At 45.2% G+C, this 24,316-nt stretch overlaps 1 protein-coding gene across 1 annotated transcript in view; it reads left to right on the plus strand.

The window, feature by feature from the left end:
• Positions 1-3,668: 3,668 nt before the first annotated feature.
• Positions 3,669-24,316, plus strand: part of lmod1b (leiomodin 1b (smooth muscle)) — a 61,112-nt gene continuing 40,464 nt past the window's right edge. Inside the window, exon 1 of the mRNA XM_070859418.1 lies at positions 3,669-4,114. Within this exon, the coding sequence (XP_070715519.1) occupies positions 3,848-4,114 (267 nt within the window). The 5' untranslated portion in view covers positions 3,669-3,847. The remainder of the gene's footprint in view (positions 4,115-24,316) is intronic.

Consider the following 24,316-nt stretch of genomic DNA (forward strand, 5'->3'; position numbering starts at 1 on the left):
ACTGGTGACGAGATTATGAACTTTCACGCAAAAATGACTAACGTTGGTACATTAGGACGTTTCTCAGAAGGTGAAGACTGGGAAGCCTTTACGGAGCGGCTCGACCAATATTTCGCAGCAAATGTCTTGGAAGGCGATGATCCGGCCATGCTGGCAGATAAGCGCAGAGCTATCCTGTTGACCAGTTGTGGGCCCGGCCTTGTCAGGGACTTGCTTGCACCAGAGAAATCAGTGACCAAGCCATACGAGAAGCTGAAAGTGCTAATTCGGGACCAACTCAAACCGAAGAAGAGCATCCTTACGGCCAGGCATCAATTTTACACACATCACCGCCTCGAGAGCCAGGAAATCACAAAGTACGCTGCCAACCTCAGGAGGCTGGCAGGACTGTGTGAAGTCGGCGCATCCCTCGCCGATGCGTTACGGGACGTCTTCGTAATTGGCATCGGTCATGAAGCCCTTCTTCACAGGCTACTGTCTGCCGAAACCACCGTCACGCTGCAGAAGACCATCAGCATCAGCCAGGCGGTCATGACCTCAAGCTGCAGCTCCAAGCAGATGATGGCTCACTCTCAGGACTCAAACCTGGCAAGTACTGTAAATAGAATGACCCCTTTCACAGACAGAACTGTTGAACATTAATCTGCCCAGGGCAGAGCGTACAGGCCCCCGAGTCCTTTAACTCAGAGTCCGCCGAGGGGTGCAAATGTAAGTCAAGTAGCACCATGCTGGCGTTGCGGAGGTAATCACAGGGCTCATCAGTATCCGTTCAGAGACTATGGGTGCAAAAGCCGCAGCACAAAGAGCCACCTCCAGCGAATGTGCAAAAGAGCTGTGACTCGCCATGTGAAGAGGAGTCAGCAGATGGCTGTGAATCCAGCGCGGATTACGATGAGATGGCTAGAGAGGCAGCTCAGTCTCAAGATGAAGCATATGGAGTATATACCTGCACCACAGATTGTCCTCTAGTGATAATGGAAGTCGAGATAAATGGTGTTCCAATCTTCATGGAAGTGGACACGGGGGGAAGTCAGCATGTAATGAGCCAGGAAGCCTTTGAGAGGCTATGGAACTATCAAACTGAACGACCCAAGCTGGTCCCGGTTCAGGCAAAGCTGTACACCTACACCAAGGAACTGATATCAGTTGTTGGTAGTGTGGATGTAAGTGTATCCCATGATGGCACGGTGCACAATTTACCATTGTGGATTGTTTCAGGTTATAGACCAATGCTACTTGGAAGAAGATGGATGGGGAAGATTCATTGGAATTGGGAAGACTTCATCCCTCCAACGATCGATGTCCCCCGTGCTCAGAGGCAGAGCAAGCCCCCAACTTCAGTTGGACCAGGCACCGGAGAGCAGATCCGCGCAGCCCCCGAGGCACAGACCGCTCATCACGACTGTGTGGCGATGATCTGGCCAAGACCACCCGAACGCACCTTCCCGGTTTCAGTGGCAGGACTCTTGGGGAGGAAGATGGATTCAAGGGCGCCTTCCCGGTTTCAGTGGCAGAATCCCTGGGAAAGAAGATCGCGGCAGTCAACATCATGGACAGGGAAAAGATGGCGTCCAAACCACGAGGTGCAATGCTAATGGAGCAACGACACATAGTTCCATGCAAGCAAGACGATTGGGGTAAAAGTAGTAAGGCCATTTTAAAGGAGGCCAGCAACCCGCCATTTTTGAATGAACTGCTTGAAATTGGTAACCAATGTAAATGTCCAGCCGTAACGAGCAAAATGTTGTTGAACGATGTCGGGTGCAAATTACAATCAGCCAATGTAGCGGGCGAACACTTAACAGTTGTATACAGGTCCAGCGGGCTACCCAATACTGTAGCCTGTGTCCCCGGGACCAGAACGAAGTATCATAAAGTGTCCCCACAGCTGACAGAAGTAGACAAGCCGCAGAGTAAATGATCTCTGGAGAGCAGAGGTACTGGTAGTGAAACCCTGCCTCAGATCGGTTTAACATTGCAGGCACCCGATGGCATGAACCGCCACGGGCCAGGAATAGTAAACTGTGCCTATGCTCGCAGTTGGTTACTGTCGCCCACCACCCGGGTGGAAAAGGCGCAGCCCACAAACCCACTCGCCACCACGGCAATGCCCAAGAGCGAAGGGTCACCCGCAACGGCTCCTCCGAACGGGACCTGGACCAGCCAGGATCCCAAACAAGAGAGTGCTCACAGTGGTGCCCTCAGGGAAAGTGAGTCAGCAGTCCCTTGCGAACTGCTAGACAAGACGAGGCAGCCCCACCGTCGCTTAGACAAAACGCTCACTCGCTCAGACCACTTCCCAGGGTGCAGCAGTGACACTGTGCAAACGAAAAGGACAGGGAGGTCACAGCTGTCAGCTGTCTTTGGGCCTGCCCGACACTAGGAGTAACGGCAAGAGCCCTGAGCTGCGGCAACTCGAGCAAAATGAGCTCACCACGCCCACAGACCCACTAGCATGGGGCACTGCACCGCCACCAGACGACCCAGATCTCATCCGGCCATGCTGGAACTAGACTGTCCTTGTGTACCCGTACTGATATACCTGTACTGATCATGTAAATGTACCACACAAAAAGAAACGCAACTGTAATCCCCCCAACAAATGTACCAAGATGTAAATGTAAAACCCATGTGATGAACTTGAATGCAACTTGCATGTAACGGGCCATTAGCATGATCTCTGTGTGGTTGGAGGGGTGGGGGAGGGGGGGTGGCGGTGGGAGAATGGAGTAGTCCTGGACTCACAACCAGAAACCACAGGGACCTCCACTGGCAACAAATCTCACTACCCACCCACCCAAGCTAGAAGTGACCCTCCAATGGTCAACCAGGAAAAGCAAAGCCCAGGTCACCATCAATGTACGAGTCAATTTGCATTAAAGACTTGGGGGAAGTGATGTCATGTATGTAGACCATGTATACTAACTGTATAGTCACACAAGGTGTGCCACCAGAGGGCATTGTGGTGGGAGACCTGAGGGTCACCTACATAGGTGTGCAGGGCCCAGTATAAAAGGCTGCCCGCCATGCTTGTGCCTCACTCTGGAGTTACAATAAATGGGGCTAAGGTCACAACAGCTCAATTACAATACTAGACCTCGTGGAGTCATTCATAAGAGTATTAAAGACATAACATGTTCTATTTGTGAGATGATGTTGGCAACAGCAAAAGTCCTGTTACACTTTTTAACCAAAATTAAAACATGCTTTGATTGTTTAAACATTAAGATCTAGGCTGAATCCGAGTGCAGTGACCAAATTTAGCATTTTTGATCGTACAATGATATTTCCTACTTGTTCTTCTGCCTTTAAAAGTTTTTACAATATTAATTTAACATCAATGCTGCCAACTCCTGCATTTTTTGTGTGTCTCAGTTTTGCTATACTTCACTCTATTGCCTTTCAAGGCTAAATCTGCTGCACTAAACTTGGTAATGCAACTGCTTAGGATTCCATGGAATGTCCTCACCCTGCAGCCTAAATGGATAGGCTATGTCAGTTCCCCTTCTCACTGCTGACTGGCTGTTCATATAATTAGTATTCAAAAAGCATTTGGAGCAGCGTCTGAGTGGTGCAATCACACATCAATTATTCTTCTCATTTCGTGTCTGGTTGCTAAATCATATAAGGATTCACTACACCCTGGCTTGGCACTTCAGCACCTGCTGTTTGGGATAGTTTAAAGACGTTAATTTTATTAGTCGAGCTATCAAAAGCTGCCAAGCTGATCTTTTTTTGGATGTATCTGAATTTCATTGTAACTGCAAAGTGCTACTTTAAGTGAAGATTCTAAGCAGTCATATATAAGCTCCAGCTGTATTTACTTTTTGGATCGCAAAATACAAAAATGTCACGATTTAGAAAACAAGATTTCAAAAGGCAGGTGAGCGAGGATCCAGACATTGACAATTTGTTAGCAAATCTCTCTCCGGAGGAAATGCAAGAACTGCAAATAGAGTTGGATGTCATGGATCCAAATTCCAGTGTCGCTATCGGATTGAGACAGAGAAATCAGACAGAAAAGCATTCCACAGGAACATACGATCGGGAAGCAATGCTCACCTACTGTGAGCAAACAACTAGGAAACTGATGGAGAGAGAGCTATCTATTGACGTGAGTTCATATGTATACATTATTTACTGCTCAGAATTTGTTAACACTACAATTGTATTTTTTCACATTTTTCGTAATCTACTCAAGCTCATGGTTGTTTTCAGTTTGTTCAACAAATATCGTTTTGAAGGAGCCATTCTTTAAGTTCTTAATTTCCTTTCCTTTGTGACATTCAGGTTCTCAAAATGATGCACTATTATACTGCACCTGACTGTGTGTGTGTATGTGTGTGCGTGTGTGTCTGTGTCTGTTGTGTGTGTAAAATATCTAAAATTCAGAACGAGAATAGATCTAAAATTTCACATTCATGAATAAAACGGATTGAAGGTGTCTGCTAGGTTTTCACTTTTACCAAAATATTTGCCACCTATATGTGACTTTCATTCCACTTCTTTCATGACATTCCTGTAATAAAAACACTGAAGAAATTACATTTATAAAAATGTTAAACATAGTATCTGTAAAAAAACAAGGTACAACATTTAAAAATTATGTTATTGCACACATTGCACAAACTTAAGCCACAACTTAATTTATGGAGGGGTCGTAATGGCTTATATCACACAGTGCATCAACTGTGAGTCAGTGGTGTCACTCTTGCCTCTGGGTCAGAAGGTTGTGGGTTCAAGCCCACTCCAGAGACTTCAGCATATAAATCTAGGCTGACACTTCATTGCAGTACTGATAGAGTGCTGCACTATCAGAGGTGCTGTTTTTCAGATGAGGCATTAAACCAAGGCCCCATTTGCCCAATCAGGATAAAGGATCGCATGGCACTATTCCGAAGAAAAACTGGGGAGTTCTCCCAGTAGTCCAGGTCAATATTTATCCCACAATCAACATCACTGAAACAGATTATCTGGTCAGTATCACATTGCTGTTTGTGGTCAAACTTGCTGTGATCAAACTGGCGCCGCATTTCCTGCATTACAACATTTCAAAAACAGTACGTCATTGGATGTAAAGTGCTTTGGAACATCGGATGATGATGAGGTCATGAAAGGTGCTATATAAATGCTTTATTTCTTTCTTACTTTGACAGTACACATGAAGTGTGATAAGAACTTTTGGGGCAAGCCACAGGGTGGAAACATTTTAGAGTTTGAGTTTAAGATTTCTGATAACAGCATCAGTCAGAACTGAACCTTAGAATTAGCTTTTAGTGATTCCCTGCAACAGTCGAAATTGAACACCCTGAGCAGAATCAAATAGAAAAACATATTATTAACTCAATAAAACATTACGAGTAGATTTTCTAAGTTCTAAGTGGTGAAGTACTTTGCAGCCTGGGGGGACTCTTATGTGTTCAGCAGGCAGTCTCATTGCTTTGGCTGAAGAGATCAACTTGTCCAAAATACTGTTGTAAATGTTAAAAGTTAGAATACAATGCTTGCTCAGTTAAGACAGTCAAATAGGGCAGGACTTTAACAAATGTGCAAAGCCTGCAATTAATGAGTGTAGAATGCACTGCAGATGCAAATGAATTGCGGCATCAAATAGTACATATGAAAGAAAACTAGAGCTCACCCTTCACTAGAGTCAAGCTTCATCTTTCTATCTCATTTGCCCTAAACTCAGTGGAACCTGTCACCTATAGAACCACAAAACAGATTCCAACTATCCTAAATAACATTGGCTTTGCTACACCTGACCCAGGAATATCCGATCCTGGGAACAAAACTGGAAAAAGTGTTCTACTCCCTATCACTGACATCCTTCATCTTGATGAGTGCAATATTCACCAGAAAAGAAAAGAAGCTTTTCATTATATTTTTAACTTACATTCAACACAAAGTAAAACAGGACTTCTTTCAATAGTTCTAATATTAAAAACTTAATTGTCAAAATACAAATATAGCATTTACTTAATTAGAAAAAGAAGAGAAAACAAGATCACCAATGAACAGATTCAAACTGTGGCTGATATCTTCACATGGAAATAAATACTTTGCAATTGTATTGTTGCCTTTCCAATCCCACAGTATGCAATCGTACAGAGAGGACACTGGAAAATCATTGTGACAGAGACCGATGAAGTTGCTAGTGAGTTACACAGGTCTTTGCCATAAGTAGAATAAGCATGGTGTAATTTAGTTCAAAATGAATGCAAAGTTACATGGATGATGATCTTACTTGTTGTATAATGCAGAGACTTGTAGCATTGTCAGTGGAGAATAGCGATTGACTGTTGTGTATATTGGTTATTAGGATAAAGTGGAGAGGTTTTATAGTTTGATTTTATTTTAGTAATGATTGAATGTTTGTTGTGGGATATAAAAGTTTTCTTTCTGTAAATCAGCCTTAGTGTTAGGAATTATATTTTATAAAATATATTTTTGGTGTCCTAGAATACAGACATTACACTGGTGATGCAGGATAAGGCCATTACAGGATGACTGTTATCTCACGGATGTGGAATAAAAATTCATATTTCACATATGTGAGCTGATAACCAAGCCACATACGCTGTGTAATATAGGCTTCACAACTCTATTTTCACCAACTGCCTGATTTTCATCACATTGAAATCAATGGAGGATCCGCTTTGCCAGATTACCACCCAGGCAGTGAAGGTGAAAAGGACCCCCTTTAGAAGTAAGTAGTTTACTTAGCTTAGATTGTGATTTTGGAACGAAAGGGCATGAGTGAAAAGGTCACCATTATACAAGCCAAATAAGAGATTATAATAAATGCACAGCACCACAGAGCAATAGACACGGGGAATTATTACTGGTATCTCAATTAACTCAGTGAAGTCTAAAGCCTCATTGGAGTCCACCATCTACTGTGATTGTTAGCCCTCGAAAAGATTCTGACAGGAGCACTGCAAAGTTTGCTTTCCTTTAATCCACGGCTCTACCACTGACGTCAAGAACACAAAAACCGCTGCTGTATCTATTCTCAATTTTAAAAGTGCAATAGTATACCATGACTAAAATTTCACACCCCACTTCTGCCTGGAGAACTATCTCCCAATCACCTGGAACTCTTGTCTCATCCATGCAGCATCTGAATACCATCATTCATTGGGACATGCATTAAGCTATGGGAAATCTATTATTAGAGCCAATTTCCCTGCCCCCTTCTCCCACACCTAGGCACTGATCTGGCAGGTTCCAAACAAAGTACATTCCACTAGTCTGCCTGAAGTTGTGGTTAGCCTAAACCCCATGCACTCCAGGCATGGCCAGCCCTTTAACTGGGCCTTGTGGCTACAAAGAGTTCAGAAATGCAGCTGCTGCTATAGCCCTGAGAGCCTTGGTCCAGTCGTAGTAATGGCTGGCAGTTTCAGGGCCTGCTGGCGGATGCCCCAAAGCAGCAACCAGAAGGTATCTAACACTGATCACAAACTCACTGGCCCCGAAAGAAAAAAGGGTCTTGGCTTTTTTGTCCCCTTGTGAGAATGGGCGCTAGCTGGATCATGCAGCCAACTTTTGAGCTGTAACTCACAGGCAGGAGATAAATGATGCCCAGAAGCTGACTTTCTTGGTGGTGAATATGGGGTGATGGTTATGGATTGATTTAGGTAAGGATGGGAGGCATTAGGCCTGAGATGGCAGGATGTGGGAATGAAGAGTATTTTGAGCGACAATGCGTAAGCCCTTAAGGGAATTCCTTATTTGTAATTCAAAGACTTTGTCAGGAAGCAGCTTTTGAATTACGAGGGGGCAGAATTCCCGAAAGGGCTTATCCACAATAATGTGGAATTCTGATCCTGTTACTGAAAACTGGAAATGTACTATTGCAATACTTCCCCCAATGACATGGGGAAGCCATTTAGGGAATCCCACCCACTCGGGCTTTAATCTGCTTTTCAAATGCCAATTGTGCAGGGAGGGAGCCCATTGAGGGGCCATTGGGACTAAGGAATCAGTGTGGCCGTGGAAATTACCATCAGAGTAACAGGTAGGTCCAGAATTAGGAAGGTTAGATTGGGATGGAGATCATCGAGGGGCAATTGGTTTTATTTAGAGCCAGAGTGAGGTGGCAATTATTGGCAAATTTGGGGGGCTGGCCAGTTACCATGGATGGGCCATTGGGCCTGAGATAGGGTGATGGAGAAAAGGCTGGGCTGAGATGGAGCGGGTCTTAGACCACAAAAGGATCTCAGCAGGGTGCAGCAAAAGGTGACTGGCAGGGGAAACAGGAAGGTACCAGATATCTAGGCCCGTAAATCCAGTGGGCGCTGGAGAAGGGTCGACTACCACACATAGGATCAGGGAGTGGCTACAGGATGCTGTAAAACAAAATTCTTTAAAGTTAATAAAAATAAAAATTCAACAATAAAAACTGAACTTGGGGAAAATCAAACTTTCCTTTACATCAAATGGAAACCAATATGGCCACTGGAATTGAGGGCAGAGAAGTTCACAGACTACCCATAGTGCAACAAGTGGCAGAACGGTAGAACTACATTGTGATGGGGTTCAGAATGTTAAAGTTCTTTGATCCGGTTTTCCCATTATAAATGTTTATCTAGGGATTTTGAATATTAAATGTTGACTACTAAATTATGACAACAGAAAATAAGGTTTGTGGACAGGAATTTATACATAAAAACATCGAAAATAGGTGCAAGAGCAGGCCATTCGGCGCTTAGAGCCTGCACCACCATTCAATATGATCATGGCTGATCAGTCAAGCTCAGCACCCCACCCCAGCCTTCTCTCCATACCCCCTGATCCCTTTAGCCGTAAGGGCCACATCTAACTCCCTTTTGAATATGTCCAACGAACTGGACTCAACAACTTTCTGTGGCAGAGTATTCCACAGGTTCACAACTCTCTGGGTGAAAAAGTTTCTCCTCATCTCGGTCCTATATGGCTTACCCCTTAGACTGTGTCCCCTGGTTCTGGACTTCCCCAACATCGGGAACATTCTTCCTGCATCTAACCTGTCCAATCCCGTCAGAATTTTATATGTTTCTATGAGATCTCCTCTCATTCTTCTAAATTCCAGTGAGTATAAGCCTAGTCGATCCAGTCTTTCCTCATATGTCAGTCCTGCCATCCCACGAATCAGTCTGGTGAACCTTCGCTGCACTCCCTCAATAGCAAGCACGTCCTTCCTCAGATTAGGAGACCTAAACTGCACACAATACTCAAGGTGTGGTCTCACCAAGGTCCTGTACAACTGCAGCAGGACCTCCATGCTCCTATACTCAAATCCCTTCACTATGAAGGCCAGCATGCTATTTGCTTTCTTTACTGCCTGCTGTACGTGCTTGGCTACCTTCAATGACTGATTTACCATGACACCCAGGTCTCGTTGCTCCTCCCCTTTTACTAATCTGTCACCATTCAGATAATCTGCCTTCTTGTTTTTGCCACCAAAGTGGATAACCTCATATTTATCCACATTATACTGCATCTGCCATGCATTTGCCCATTCACCTAACCTGTCCAAGTCCCCCTGCAGCCTCTTAGCATCTTCCTCTCAGCTTGCACTGCCACCCAGCTTAGTGTCATCTGCAAATTTGGAGATATTACATTCAATTCCTTTGTCTAAATCATTAATATATATTGTAACTAGCTGGGGTCCCAACACTGAACCCTGCAGCACTCCACTAGTCACTGCCTGCCATTCTGAAAAGGACCCGTTTATTCCCACTCTTTGCTTGCTGTCTGCCAACCATTTCTCTATCCATGTCAATACATTACCCCCAATACCATGTGCTTTAATTTTGCACACTAATCTCTTGTGTGGGACCTTGTAAAAAGCCTTTTGAATGTCCAAATACACCAAATCTACTGGTTCTCCCTTATCCACTCTACTAATTAAATCCTCAAAAAACTCTAGAAGATTTGTCAAGCATGATTTCCCTTTCATAAATCCATGCTGACTTGGACCGATCCTGTCACTGCTTTACAAATGCGCTGCTATTGTATCTTTAATAATTGACTCCAGCATTTTCCCCACTACCGATGTCAGGCTAACCGGCCTATAATTCCGTGTTTTCTCTCTCCCTCCTTTTTTAAAAAGTGGGATTACATTAGCTACCTTCCAATCCATAGGAAATGATCCAGAGTCCATGGAATGTTGGAAAATGACCACCAATGCATCTACTATTTCTAGGGCCACTTCCTTAAGAACTCTGGGATGCAGACTATCAGGTCATGGGGATTTATCGGCCTTCAGTCCCTTCAATTTCCCTAACACCATTTCCTGACTAATAAGGATTTCCCTCAGTTCCCCCTTCTCGTTAGACCCTCGGTCCCCTAGTATTTTTGGGAGGTTATTCGTGTCTTCCTTAGTGAAGACAGAACCAAAGTATTTGTTCAATTGGTCTGCCATTTCCTTGTTCCCCATTATGAATTCACCTGATTCTGACTGCAAGGGACCTTCATTAATCTTCACTAATCTTTTTCTCTTCACATATCTATAGAAGCTTTTGCAGTCAGTTTTTATGTTCGCTGCAAGCTTACTCTCATACTCTATTTTCCCCTTCCTAATTAAACCCTTAGTCCTCCTCTGCTGAATTCCAAATTTTTCCCAGTCCTCAGGTTTGCTGCTTTTTCTGGCCAATTTATATGCCTCTTCCTTGGACTTAACACTTTCTCTAATTTCCCTTGTTAGCCACGGTTGAGCCACCTTCCCTTTTTTATTTTTACGCCACACAGGGATGTACAATTGTTGTTGTTCATCCATGTGATCTTTAAATGTCTGCCATTGCCTATCCACCGTCAACCCTTTAAGTATCATTCGCCAGTCTATCCTAGCCAATTCACGCCTCATACCGTCGAAGTTACCTTTCTTTAAGTTCAGAACTCTAGTCTCTGAATTAACTGAATTAATTAACTGAATTATATATATGCTTATATGTACCACTCAGTGCTCCGATACAGATCAGGATAGCACACTGTTCACTAGCAGCTGAACTTGGGACTAAACGATTCCCTACTCCACCCTCTCCTCCCCCAACCAATATAAATCAAGGTTCTGTGATTTCAAGTAAGTGATCACATCCTAGAAGAACGCAGGGTAAAGAGATACACAACAGAAGCAAATATGTTTGGCCCAATGTATCAGCCAAATCAGTTAAAGGATGATATAGAGGATGATATCAAGCGGAACATTCGAAATTGAAAGAGGTTGCCATTCTCTTTTTGATTTCAGGTACTGATTTCTGAATATGTGGAATTTTTCAAGAGCAGATAAATTGTATGGTTAAAAAAAACATGTGGCCTAAAACGCAACAAAACGGGCACTTTGGGGGCACCTAAATTCTCTGGTCCGTACGCTGTGAATGAAACTTTTCACATGGATGAGCTCTTGCCAATGTTTTGCTATTTAAATAATCTTGTTCATAAGAGAGAACCACATGTAAGATCTGAGATATGGAGAACACATAGAAGGAATTGTTAGGGAGAAAATAGTTACTCTTAATGTAAAACAGTGAGCCAAGACTGCCCAGGTTACAACCTAAGTTTATTCTTGTGATTTGGCTACGTATTATGCAGCCATCTTTGTCATTTTCCTTACGGATATGCAAATGTCTCTGATTGAATTTGCATTACATGGTGACAGAAGGCATATTCAGTAAACTGGAGGGAAACTGTAACTGTATGTTCCTGAACATCTTGCTTTGCTCCCCTGTTGGTGGGTGGGAGTGGTGCAGAACATGGTGGCAACTCATTTCAACTCCAGATGCTCTGGGGTGGAAGGGTGGGAGCTAGAAACACCATGCCATTTCGCTTTGTGAGCTATGTCTGTGGAGGGCTTTTTGTGGACAGTGGTAAAGTATATCTATTGGTGAGGGTTAAAAGAGCTACAGAAGTAAACTATACAATCCAAAGAGCCATCTAAAAAAATAAATGATACGGAGTTTACATACTCAATAAAGATAGAAAGTCTCAAGCTGAAGTACAGCTGGATGAAGTAAATTGTAGAATTCATTATACTCACAGTCGTGGGCTAGCCATCCTAATTAGGAAAAACTTCAAGCCACAGTCTTAAACAAATCATCTAATGGGAGGCAGCCAAATTTTTCTGGATGGGAAATGGTTTATAATAGCCAGTATAGACGCCTCAGCTGCAAAGCAAGGCTCTCTCTACAGCCAACTAGCCGGTGACATATCCCATTTTGAAAATCTATGCTGGATGTTAGTGGGAGGGAGAACGGAATGCAGCCCTAAATCTAGGGCTACATTTCAGAGCAATGTTGAGGGTATGATGTGTTAGCCAATGTGCTGTCTTTTGAATGAGATGTTAAACCGAGGCCCAGTCTGCCAGCTCAAGTGGACATAAAATAAACATTGGAATAAATGGGTCATTTTCAGGCTGGCAGGCTGTAACTAGCGGGGTATCGCAAGGATCGGTGCTTGGGCCCCAGCTATTTACAATCTATATCACTGACTTAGATGAGGGGAGCAAATGTAATATATCCAAGTTTGCTGATGATACAAAGTTAGATGGGAAAGTAAGCTATGACTAGGATGCAAAGAGTCTGTAAAGGGATTTAGACAAGTTACGTGATTGGACAAGGACATGGCAGATGGAATATAATGTGGAGAAGTGTGACATTATCCACTTTGGTAGGAAAAATATAAAAGCAGAATATGTTTTAAATGTTGAGAGACTGGGGAATGTTGGTATTCAGAGGGACCTGGGTGTCCTTGTAAGATCATAAGAAATAGCAGGAGGAGGCCATTTGACCCCTCGAACCTGCTCCGCCATTTAATAAGATCATGGACTCAGCTCCACTTCCCTGCCCGCTCCCCATCACTCTTTAGTCCCTTATCGCTCAAAAATCTGTCTATCTCCACCTTAAATATAATAAAAATGTGTACATGAATTACAGAAAATTAACGTGCAGGTACAGCATGAATTAGGAAAGCAAATGGTATGTTAGACTTTATTAGAAAGGGATTAGAATATAAAGAGTAAAGAAGTCTTAGAACAATTATATAGGGACTTGGTGAGTCCATGCCTGGAGTCTCCTTACTTGCCTTAGAGGGAGTGCAACATAGATTCACCAGACTGATTCCTGGGATGAGGGGGTTGTCCTATGAGGAGAGATTGAGTAGACTAGGTCTCTATTCTCTAGAGTTTAGAAGAGTGAGAGGCGATGTCAGTGAAACATAAACATTTTAAGGAGCTTGACATGGTAGATGCTGGGAGAATATTTCCCCTGGCTGGGGAGTCTAGAACCAGGGGTCACAGTCTCAGAATAAGTCGGCCATTTAGGACTGAGATGAGGAGAAATGTCTTCATTCAAAGGATTGTAAATCTTTGGAATTCTCTACCCTGGAGAGCTGAGGATGCTCAGTCATTGAGTATATTCAAGACAGAGATCGATAGATTTTTTGATATTAAGGCAACCAATGGATATGGGGATAGTGCCGGAAGGTGGAGTTCAGTTTGCAGGTCAGCCCCGATCATACTGAATGGCAGAGCAGGCTTGAGCGACTGACTGGCCTACTCCTGCTCCTATTTCTTATGTTCTTGTAAACGATCCCACGGCACTATTCGAATAATAGCAGAAAGTTCCCCTGGTGTTCTGTACAACATTCTTCCCTCAACCAACACCTTCAACATCAGATTATCTAGTCATTCATTCATCTGCTGTTTGTGACAATGTGCTGTACGCAGGTTGACTGCCATAGATTACATACAACCATGGCTGATCTTTACTTTGGCTGAACTGGGTCAATTACAGTTGGCTACTCCTTATGTGGGATCCAGTGTAACCATATTCATTTCATTAGAGGGCTATTATTAAAAACCTTTTTTTCCATTTTGTTGTACTTCTTCACTCTTATGATGGTCAGTGGCCCAGATGCATTCTGAGTAGTGTTATTGCTGTATATGTTGAAGACAATCATTCATGTAAAAGCTGCTGTGTGGTTAAAAATGCAGGTTTGGGTTATGCCAGGGCGCATGTCATTGGAGGCAGTGAGGCTATGATCAGTCAAGTTGGTATAGTCAATGAGCTGGCATAGGATTCAGGACAAAGGGGTCTGGATAATAAATCCAAAGGAGCAAGGCTTGACCTAAGGGGTGGGGTTAGGGAGAGTACAGGGTGCACCAGTTGGATCCAGACAGTGGACATGATGAAAATCAGTGAGCCAGGGTAAACAAGGTACAGATTTGTAGTTAGTGGAAGTGGGTCGAGAGGTCATGAGCACTAGACTTGGATCTGTTTAGTCATGATGTGTGACATGAGGATTTATATTAAGAGGCGAAGTAGAGGAATGTATATTTCAATTTGTGTGCTTCCCCAATTTTTGGAGAAGGTGGGTGGCAGACCTACATCAAGAACTTTGAAACAGTTCAGACAGAAATTTTCCTCATGGACAAAACCTTGAGATATTAAACAATGCAAATCTAGTAACATATTAATGGGCAGAAATTGAGGTCATTTGCACCTCCTGTTAGTGCCCCCGGGGACCTTTTGACAAGGTCCCACACAAGAGATTAATGTGCAAAGTTAAAGCACATGAGATTGGGGGTAGTGTGCTGACATGGATTGAGAACTGGTTGGCAGACAGGAAACAAAGAGTAGGAGTAAATGGGTACTTTTCAGAATGGCAGGCAGTTACTAGTGGGGTACCGCAAGGTTCTGTGCTGGGGCCCCAGCTGTTTACATTGTACATTAATGATTTAGACGAGGGGATTAAATGTAGTATCTCCAAATTTGCGAATGACACTAAGTTGGTTGGCAGTGTGAGCTGCGAGGAGGATGCAATGAGGCTGCAGAATGACTTGGATAGGTTAGGTGAGTGGGCAAATGCATGGCAGATGAAATATAATGTGGATAAATGTGAGGTTATCCACTTTGGTGGTAAAAACAGAGAGATAGACTATTATCTGAATGGTGACAGATTAGGAAAAGGGGAGGTGCAACGAGACCTGGGTGTCATGGTACATCAGTCATTGAAGGTTGGCATGCAGGTACAGCAGGTGGTTAAGAATGCAAATGGCATGTTGGCCTTCATAGCGAGGGGATTTGAGTACAGGGGCAGGGAGGTGTTACTACAGTTGTACAGGGCATTGGTGAGGCCACACCTGGAGTATTGTGTACAGTTTTGGTCTCCTAACTTGAGGAAGGACATTCTTGCTATTGAGGGAGTGCAGCGAAGGTTCACCAGACTGATTCCCGGAATGGTGGGACTGATATATCAAGAAAGACTGGATCAACTGGGCTTGTATTCACTGGAGTTCAGAAGAATCAGAGGGGATCTCATAGAAACGTTTAAAATTCTGATGGGTTTAGACAGGTTAGATGCAGGAAGAATGTTCCCAATGTTGGGGAAGTCCAGAACCAGGGGTCATAGTCGAAGGATAAGGGGTAAGCCATTTAGGACCGCGATGAGGAGAAACTTCTTCACCCAGAGAGTGGTGAATCTGTGGAATTCTCTACCACAGAAAGTTGTTGAGGCCAATTCACTAAATATATTCCAAAAGGAGTTAGATGTAGTCCTTACTACTAGGGGGATCAAGGGGTATGGCGAGAAAGCAGGAATGGGTTACTGAAGTTGCATGTTCAGCCATGAACTCATTGAATGGCAGTGCAGGCTCGAAGGGCCGAATGGCCTACTCCTGCACCTATTTTCTATGCTTCTATGTTTCTATGAACGGGATGGCAGGAGGCTCGTAGGGTGCTACGTAAAGGGGAGGTGTCGGCCACCTTGGAAATAAATGTTGTAATTTTCCTGAGTGCCCCGATGGCACTTTGAATGCAGGATCCGTGCCGCGATCAGCCAGCCCAGCACTCCACTTGGTGGCACGGCACCCTGCTCTCCGATGGTCCAGGTAGTGCCCTGCAGACTTGGCAGCTCGGCCCCTCCCCTTTAATGAAGGGCAGAGCCCCACCTATGCGGCAGCGCTACACGGCCCGGTGAGTAGAGCTGCGCCCCGCTCCCTCTGCTTCCGCTCCGTCAGCGCACCAGAGAGGGAGGGGTTCTTTTGCGCTCCAATTCCTCTCGGGCGCGATAATCCCAATTTCGAGGGCAGGGCGGGACTTCCGCGCCTGTCGCAAAAATCCCATCTCGCGGATGTTACCGCCCCCTAATAGGGCACAATGTAATTTCTCCCCCTAATTGTTTTGTTCTTGATAAAAAAGAAAGTGATTTGTGGCTCCATTACATGATAGTTATGCAATGACTTCATCATTTATAGATTATTGTACAGGAATTATTGGATGCAGTAACTCCTCTGAGTAATTTTCTGGGCAGCGATTTTAACCCGGCATGCTGACCAATTTCCCCTTCCTAACCTGGAGCATTAAATCCAGTTGTGGAATTCCTGCCACTGAACCCAATACAGACCACAAATTGAACTCACGACCTTCCTGATCTGTTGCCTCAGCTACTCACTGGATAAACCTGCTGAACTACTTGGAGAGTCTACTCCTGATAATATTTAAAAAAAGGATGTGAAAAAAAATACACTGGAAATAGGGTGGAAAATAAAACATTGTTTAAGATAATCAGGAGGAATTGAGACTTGGGGCAAAATTGACCCAAAAGCCCTTTTAGTGCCTCCAGGGGGGTGCTAACAGAGTGGAGGAGCCTTTTTTTCCTGGGGGAGAGGGTCGCTACTGCCTCCCGGGAAATTACCCGGGAGTTTGCGGAGGCGCTGCCATGGCAGGGTCGCGCCCCGCGGTTAGTGCCTCGTGCTGTCATGCAGCCGGCGATGACGTCATCGCCATGCGCAGCGACCCCTCGAGGCCCCCTGCCAAACCCTTAATGCCCTGCAGGGGAAATTGCCCCATGGGCCGTGAGGCTGGTGCGAGCAGATGTCACACCAGCCTCGTGGGTCGTGAAGCTGGCCGACATCTGTTCTCGGAGCGCTCCTTAAAGAGGAGGGCACCAGCAGCTTGGCCTGCCATCTTTCCTTGATTGCCGACTGTCGGGTTGGCTCTATGATGGCGGCCCTAGGCTGGTACAGGCCGCTATCGTGAAGCCCGGCGCTCCGTCTTGGGTGCTAAGCTGCAGGTCGGGTCTCACGCTGCCCTGGTGGCCTAGTAGAGGCCATCAGAGGCCTTGCAGAGTGCACAGCGGCCCTCCCCTTTAAGTGAAAGGGAGAGGCATTGAAGAGCGTCAGCACTATGCGGAGCATCGGGTAACACTTCCCTCAGTACCACAGTAGCGTCCCAGTAACCGCCCTCAAAGCAAGTGGTGTACACGAGATTGTGCTCCACTTCCTGTGAAGGGCGGTAAGCTGAATTTAGCGGCGGGCAGATGGGTACTGCCTCCAATCGGGGTGCTTGGCAATTTCGCCCCCTCTGTGTTTAAATCCTATTGAAAATAAAGCAAGTATTAGTGGCCCAAAATTTGTAGTCGGTGGCGAAGCAAAGGTAATCTCGCGATCTCTGTGTCGAGAACGTCGGGTTTTCCAACGTTCAATTCAAATCAACGGAGGGTACTGGGGGATCCCCTTCTGTGAGATGCTGTGACGTCAACTGTCTCAGCAGCCAATCAAAATGCAGAATTATCACAGACAGCGCACAAGGAAGTGAGTAAGCTCTTAAAATTCTAACTTTTAAAAAATGTTAGAGAGAGCAAAACAAAGATTGGGGCTCTCACATGGAAAAAGGCAACCCTGAAATAAAGATGGACCAAACTTTAAAAATAATTAAAAAAAAAATTTTTTAATTTCTTAGCAAGTGTAATTTTTATTAAAATGGATAAATTTCACACTGCACAAAGTTATAATTAGTTTTCAGGCCCAAAATCATTGTTTAGCAGTCAATACACTGTTAAACCCCATTTACACCTCAACCCTTTGGGTCTAACTTTTAGTGGGGAATTTAACAGTGTAGTTACTGCGGAAGAGACAACGTTTTCGTCAGTTTCAATGATTTGATTACACTGATTGCCAGCTCTGCAGGGGGCAGAGTCCAATCTGTGTCAGAGCTGTCAATGACAGACCGCAACATCAGGATTTCTGCCTACGCATGCGCCAAATCCCGAAGTTGCGGTCAGTTTCAAGGCGGACTGACGGCGAACGCTGCCAATTCGCTTTTATCCGGATCGCAAATTCCAGGCCATTCTTTCAGTCGGAATCATAATGTGGAAGAAAATCAAATTGAACACAAACTGGAATGAAGTTGAGAAAGAATAATTTTGCATTCTATGTAGAAAAAAGGTTAATTGCAAGTTCCATAAATGTTCATAATCCCCCTCCCCATGTTAACATTAGAAAAATCAACAGTCTATGCAAGAAACATATGCTGTGTAGGTTCCTTATTAAGTGCAGTTGGTGGAAAATTATGTACAAAAGCCAAAGTAAACTTTTAATGTTAATGGTCCCAGATGCAAGTCTGCAGGGTATTTTCAATGGTATTAACTAGGTCCTTTTAAGGAAAAACATCAATATAATGAACTGGGAAAGATAACTAACATAACACAATCTGTCATTGCCTTGTCACTGTTATGACCCACAGCTAGTCTGCACAACTACCACAAGCTTGTTATTTTATACTTTTGTCATTAGAGACTGTGAAGGGCTTGATGCCAAATGGCACTATTAATCATAAATCGCACAATGAGAAAGAAAGGCTGGAGGTAAAGTGTCAGCTATATGAAGTTAGAGAAAGTTTTTAAAAGAGAAAAGCAGATGTAATCGTGCACAACACTGCCATGTCATATGACATAGCAATGCGCATCCCCATATTTACAACACAGATATATCCCACAGGATATCTAACAAGCAACATTTGGAAGCCAATCACAATTACTATTAATCTACAAAATGTTGCAGTGATTTCTGCAAGAAACTTGAAGCCTTGTCACTACATGTGTCCATTGTTTTACTTCCTTGGAAGGGGAGAAGTAAGGGTTTTTTAAATCATGATCCTAGCTAGGAGACAAAACTGAAGATAAGTTTTACTTCAGTATTACATTTATATAGATATGGAGCCAATTCAATAATAGTTCTAGCGACAATGAAGCTTTCACCTAAAGTCAATAAAGGCTACATGGCTCAGTTTGTCCACCTCAGATTAAGTGCGTTAACCATCTTATCATGAGCTGCATTACTGAAAAGTTCCTGATAGGGCTCTGAAGTCCTCCTGAGGAGGCAAAGGATAATGACGATAAAAAGTTAGCCAAACCCAGCAGCCACTGCATGAAGGGGCACAACCAGCTCACCAGGTTCTGATTGAGCAGTTCTTTTCTTGAGGAAGTCCTTTACATTTCATTGGTCTCTTTTCCACCCTCAATAACCATTCCTCAATAATCTTCAGTCATGGTTCTTTGGGATTTTTCTCCAAGTTCATTTAGAGCTGACTGTTATCATGTTATAGAACATCTGGATACAACAGTGGGAATGATGCTGCGACTGAGCTCTCCCCTATAAACCTTGCTAATTCTGCTGAATAGCAGTCTGCGAAATCGCTAAAACCTTCGAGTGTTTGTGTCTCTGGACTGATGCATGCTCGAAGTGGTGATGATATTGAGTGCTATGGTGAGTGAGAGTGTTGGTGAGCGAGAGGGATTTCTGATCCGGAGATTGTTTTTCAGCATTTTCTGTTTTTATTACAGTAACTGAATGTTAGCATTCAATGTTTTTTTTAATTTCAAAATATACTTTATTCATATAAAAATTTGCACAATACATTGGAAGGCAGTTCAGTACATTTGGATGCGGTCAGCAATTCCATACAATACAGTTGGATGCTAACAGCAGTTCCGTTCAATAGATTTGCTTGCTTTACGTTTCGAGGTACATTTCAGTACAATCCAGGATACATTATAATACAGTCATCATATTGCTTTACTAGTGGTACTATACGGTACATGGAATGGGTGAGGGTACAGTTACATTTCTTTGCAACATACATTACGAAACAGAACTAGCATTATACATGGCACTGCATACGTTTTTTCAGATCATGGTGCTCTATGTATACAAAAAGTTTACAAGTACAGCCCGAGGGGAGTTTTATACTGATTCCAGTCCCTGGGTTTATCGTGACGGAAGGGCTTTAAACTGTGGCTCTTCCCCACCGTGCCTTTGCGGCGACTGCACCAATTTTTAGTGCGTCCCTCAGCACGTACTCCTGGATTCAATGTTACCAAATGATATTGAAGGGATTGTTCACTGTGGTTCTGTCAGACACTGGGAGCTCTAGCAGTAATATATGTGTACTTAAACTGCACATGGCTTATGTTGGAAACCAAGGCCAATCCCATTGGTCAGGCCCCAGGATACTTGCCCATTGGAACACTTGTGAAATATGTTTGCTCACATCTCTGTAAAATGTGTTAGTAGAAATTGTCTGATACGTCCTTACTATACAGTATAAATGCACACGAGGCCCATGCTTGAGAGAAGATCAGTCTGTGACCTGTCCTTTATTCCATAGCACTTAAGTGTTGGAAGTGGGTGGAGCTTTCTCTTTTATATCTGAAGGTCCAGGTTAGGAGTGTCTCCCACAAGTTCACCACCTAGTGGTCATTGTTCTCACAGTGTACAACTTAGGTCAGATTATACATGGGTTACAATGCTGGTTGAATACATGACATCACCTCCCCCCCAAAGTCTTATTGGGATCACAGGTTGAGCCTCTCTGGTGGTTTACGCTCTCTTGTAGAGCGCCTGAGTTGGGGCTCCGGTTGTTGGGCGCTGGCTTGAGTGTCTGCTGTTTGCGGTGCCTCAGGCTTGTCCGGACTGCCCACAGTGACTGGGCTCTCCTCCCTTTGGTTCCGGTGTTCGGTCACCTGTGGAGGAGTGAAATCTATATCGTGTTCTTCCTCTGCTTCTTCTATGGGGTTGCTGAACCTCCTTTTTGTTTGATCCACATGTTTGCGGCAGATTTGTCCATTGGTAAGTTTAACTACCAGAATCCTATTTCCCTCTTTGGCAACCACAGTGCCTGCAAGCCATTTGGTCCTTGCAGCGTAGTTGAGGACAAAAGCAGGGTCATTTACATCAATACATCGCGCCCTCGCATTCCTGTCATGGTAGTGATATTGTGACTGGCGCCTGCTCTCGACAATTTCTTTCATGGTGGGGTGTGTAAGGGATAACCGGGTTTTGAGCATCCTTTTCATTAGCAGTTCTGCGGGTGGAACCCCTGTGAGCGAGTGTGGTCGGGATCTGTAGGCCAACAGGAGGCGTGATAAGTGGCGTTGTAGGGAACCCCCTTGGATTCTGAGCATCCCCTGTTTGATTACTTGCACTGCTCGTTCTGCTTGGCCATTTGAGGCCGGCTTGAACGGTACCGTTCTGACATGGTTAATTCCATTGCCTGCCATGAAGTCCTGGAATTCAGTGCTTGTGAAGCACGGGCCATTGTCGCTGACCAAGATATCCGGTAGACCGTGGGCGGCGAACATTGCCCGTAGACCTTCTACCATGGCAGAGGATGTGCTTGAATTTAAAATGTCACACTCGATCCATTTGGAGTAGGCGTCTACTACAACCAAAAACATTTTTCCCATGAAAGGACCTGCGTAGTCCACATGGATGCGTGACCAAGGCTTGTCGGGCCATGGCCAGGGGCTAAGGGGGGCTTCCCTGGGCGCATTGCCCAACTGGGCACATGTGTTGCACATGCGAACACAAAGTCCCAGATCTGCGTCTATCCCTGGCCACCAAACATGTGACCTGGCAATTGCCTTCATCGTGACAATGCCCGGGTGCTCATTGTGGAGTTCTCTGATGAACACCTCTCTGCCCATCTGGGGCATGACTACGCGGTTTCCCCACAGTAGGCAATCGGCCTGAATCGAGAGTTCGTCTCTGCGCCTGTGAAATGGTTTAAATTCCTCAGGGCATGCCCTGTACGTGGCTGCCCAGTCCCCATTCAGGACACATTTCTTGACTAGAGACAATAGCGGGTCTCTATTTGTCCAGACTTTAATCTGACAGGCTGTCACGGGTGAGCCTTCGCTTCCGAAAGCTTCAACAGCCATGACCATCTCAACAACATGCTCGGTAGCCCCCTCAGTGGTGGCTAGTGGGAGCCTGCTGAGTGCATCGGCGCAGTTTTCGGTGCCCGGTCTGTGCCGAATTGTGTAGTCATTGGCGGCTAACGTGAGTGCCCACCTCTGTATGCAGGCCGATGCATTTGCATTTATGGCCTTGTTGTCGGCCAAAAGGGACATTAGGGGTTTGTGATCTGTCTCCAGCTCAAATTTCCTGCCAAACAGGCACTTGTGCATTTTCTTTACCGCATATACACATGCGAGTGCCTCCTTTTCTACCATCCTGTAGCCCCTTTCTGCCTGGGACAGACTCCTGGAGGCATAAGCTACCGGCTGTAACTGACCCTTGGCATTGACATGCTGCAACACACACCCGACACCATAGGACGATGCATCGCACGTTAACACAAGTTTCCTACATGGGTCATATAGTGTTAACAGATTGTTGGAACATAACAAATTGCTTGCTCTATTAAAAGCCCTTTCCTGGCTGTCCCCCCAGACCCATTCACGACCTTTGCGTAGGAGCACGTGTAGCGGCTCTAGCAGCGTGCTCAATTTGGGAAGAAAGTTACCAAAATAGTTCAGGAGCCCCAGGAATGAACGCAGCTCCATCGTGCTACGGGGTCTGGGTGCTCTCTGGATCGCTTCCGTCTTGGATGCAGTAGGGCTGATCCCGTCTGCTGCTACCCTCATCCCCAGGAATTCTACCTCTGGAGCTAGGAAGACACACTTCGCCTTTTTCAGTCACAGCCCTACCCGGTCCAGTCTGCGTAGCACCTCCTCCAGGTTGTGGAGGTGTTCTTCAGTATCGTAACCCGTGATGAGGATGTCGTCCTGAAAAACCACCGTCCCTGGAATCGACTTGAGGAGGCTTTCCATATTTCGTTGGAAGATCGCGGCGACCGAGCGAATCCCAAACGGACATCTGTTGTACTCAAACAACCCCTTGTGTGTCGTGATGGTGGTCAGCTTCTTCGACTCACTCGCCAGCTCCTGGGTCATGTAAGCTGAGGTCAGGTCCAATTTTGAGAAAAGTTTACCACCGGATAGCGTCGCAAAGAGGTCCTCCACTCTCGGTAGCGGGTACTGGTCTTGGAGTGACACCCGATTGATGGTGGCCTTGTAATCGCCACATATCCTGACCGACCCATCCGCCTTGAGCACCGGCACAATCAGCTCGACCAGTCACTGAATTCGACTGGCGAGATGATGCCTTCCCTCAGCAGGCGGTCCAATTCGCCTTCTATCTTTTCCCGCATCACGTACAGCACCACTCTGGCCTTGTAGTGTACTGGCCTGGTGTCCGGGTTTATGTGAATCACTACCTTGGCCCCAATGAAAGTGCCAATGCCAGGTTGAAATAATGAGTCAAATTTGTCAAGGATCTGTGAGCATGACACTCGCTCCACAGAGGAAATTGCATTGACTTTGCCCCATTTCCAGTTCACAACAGCAAGCCAACTCCTCCCCAGTAGTGCAGGACGGTCCCCCGGGACAACCCAGAGTGGCAACCTGTTCTCCGAATCTTTGTGGGTCACGACTACTGTGGCGCTGCCTAGCACCGGAATGGTCTGCTTTTTGTATGTCCGTAGCTGTGCATCAATCGGCGATAATTTTGGCCTCCTGGCCTTGGACGGCCACAACTTTTCGAACTGTTTGGTACCCATCAGGGACTGGCTGGCTCCCGTGTCTAGCTCCATTGATACTGGGATGCCATTGAGGAGCACTTTCATCATTATCGGTGGCGTCCTGGTGTATGAACTGTATATGTGCTCCACATGAACTCGCTGAACTTCAGCTTCCAGCGATTTCCCCCAGCGTTCACTTCTGCAATTTCTGCAGGTATTTTGCTCATCTCTGCAAACTCCGGCTGAGTGTGTGCCTCTACGCCTCCAACATGAGCTGCTGTTTGAAACAAAAGGGCCCTTGCCAGTCGATCGTCCCTGACTGCCCCTGTCCTTGAGTGCGCCATTAACAGGTGTTGATGGCCCCATTACTGGCCGCATTGTCCCTTGCAATGGCGTGAATCGGCGTTCAGCTTGCCATTGTCTCTGTCGAACTCCCCCTCTGGGTTCGACTACATGTTGGGGCATGCCCGATTGCCCTTGTATGCCTGGAGAACTGTGTGCTGCTTTAACAATGTTGAATCTCTGTCCCAAGCATTCCTTAACATAGTACCTCTCGTCTGTTCTGTTCGTGGCCATGTTCGCGTGGTTTAAATCCCTGTTTCTCGTCGCCATTGATACGTCCTTACTATACAGTATAAATGCACACGAGGCCCATGCTTGAGAGAAGGTCAGTCTGTGACCTGTCCTTTATTCCA

This window comes from Pristiophorus japonicus, chromosome 17 (genome assembly GCF_044704955.1).
Source record: "Pristiophorus japonicus isolate sPriJap1 chromosome 17, sPriJap1.hap1, whole genome shotgun sequence".
Lineage (NCBI taxonomy): Eukaryota > Metazoa > Chordata > Chondrichthyes > Pristiophoridae > Pristiophorus > Pristiophorus japonicus.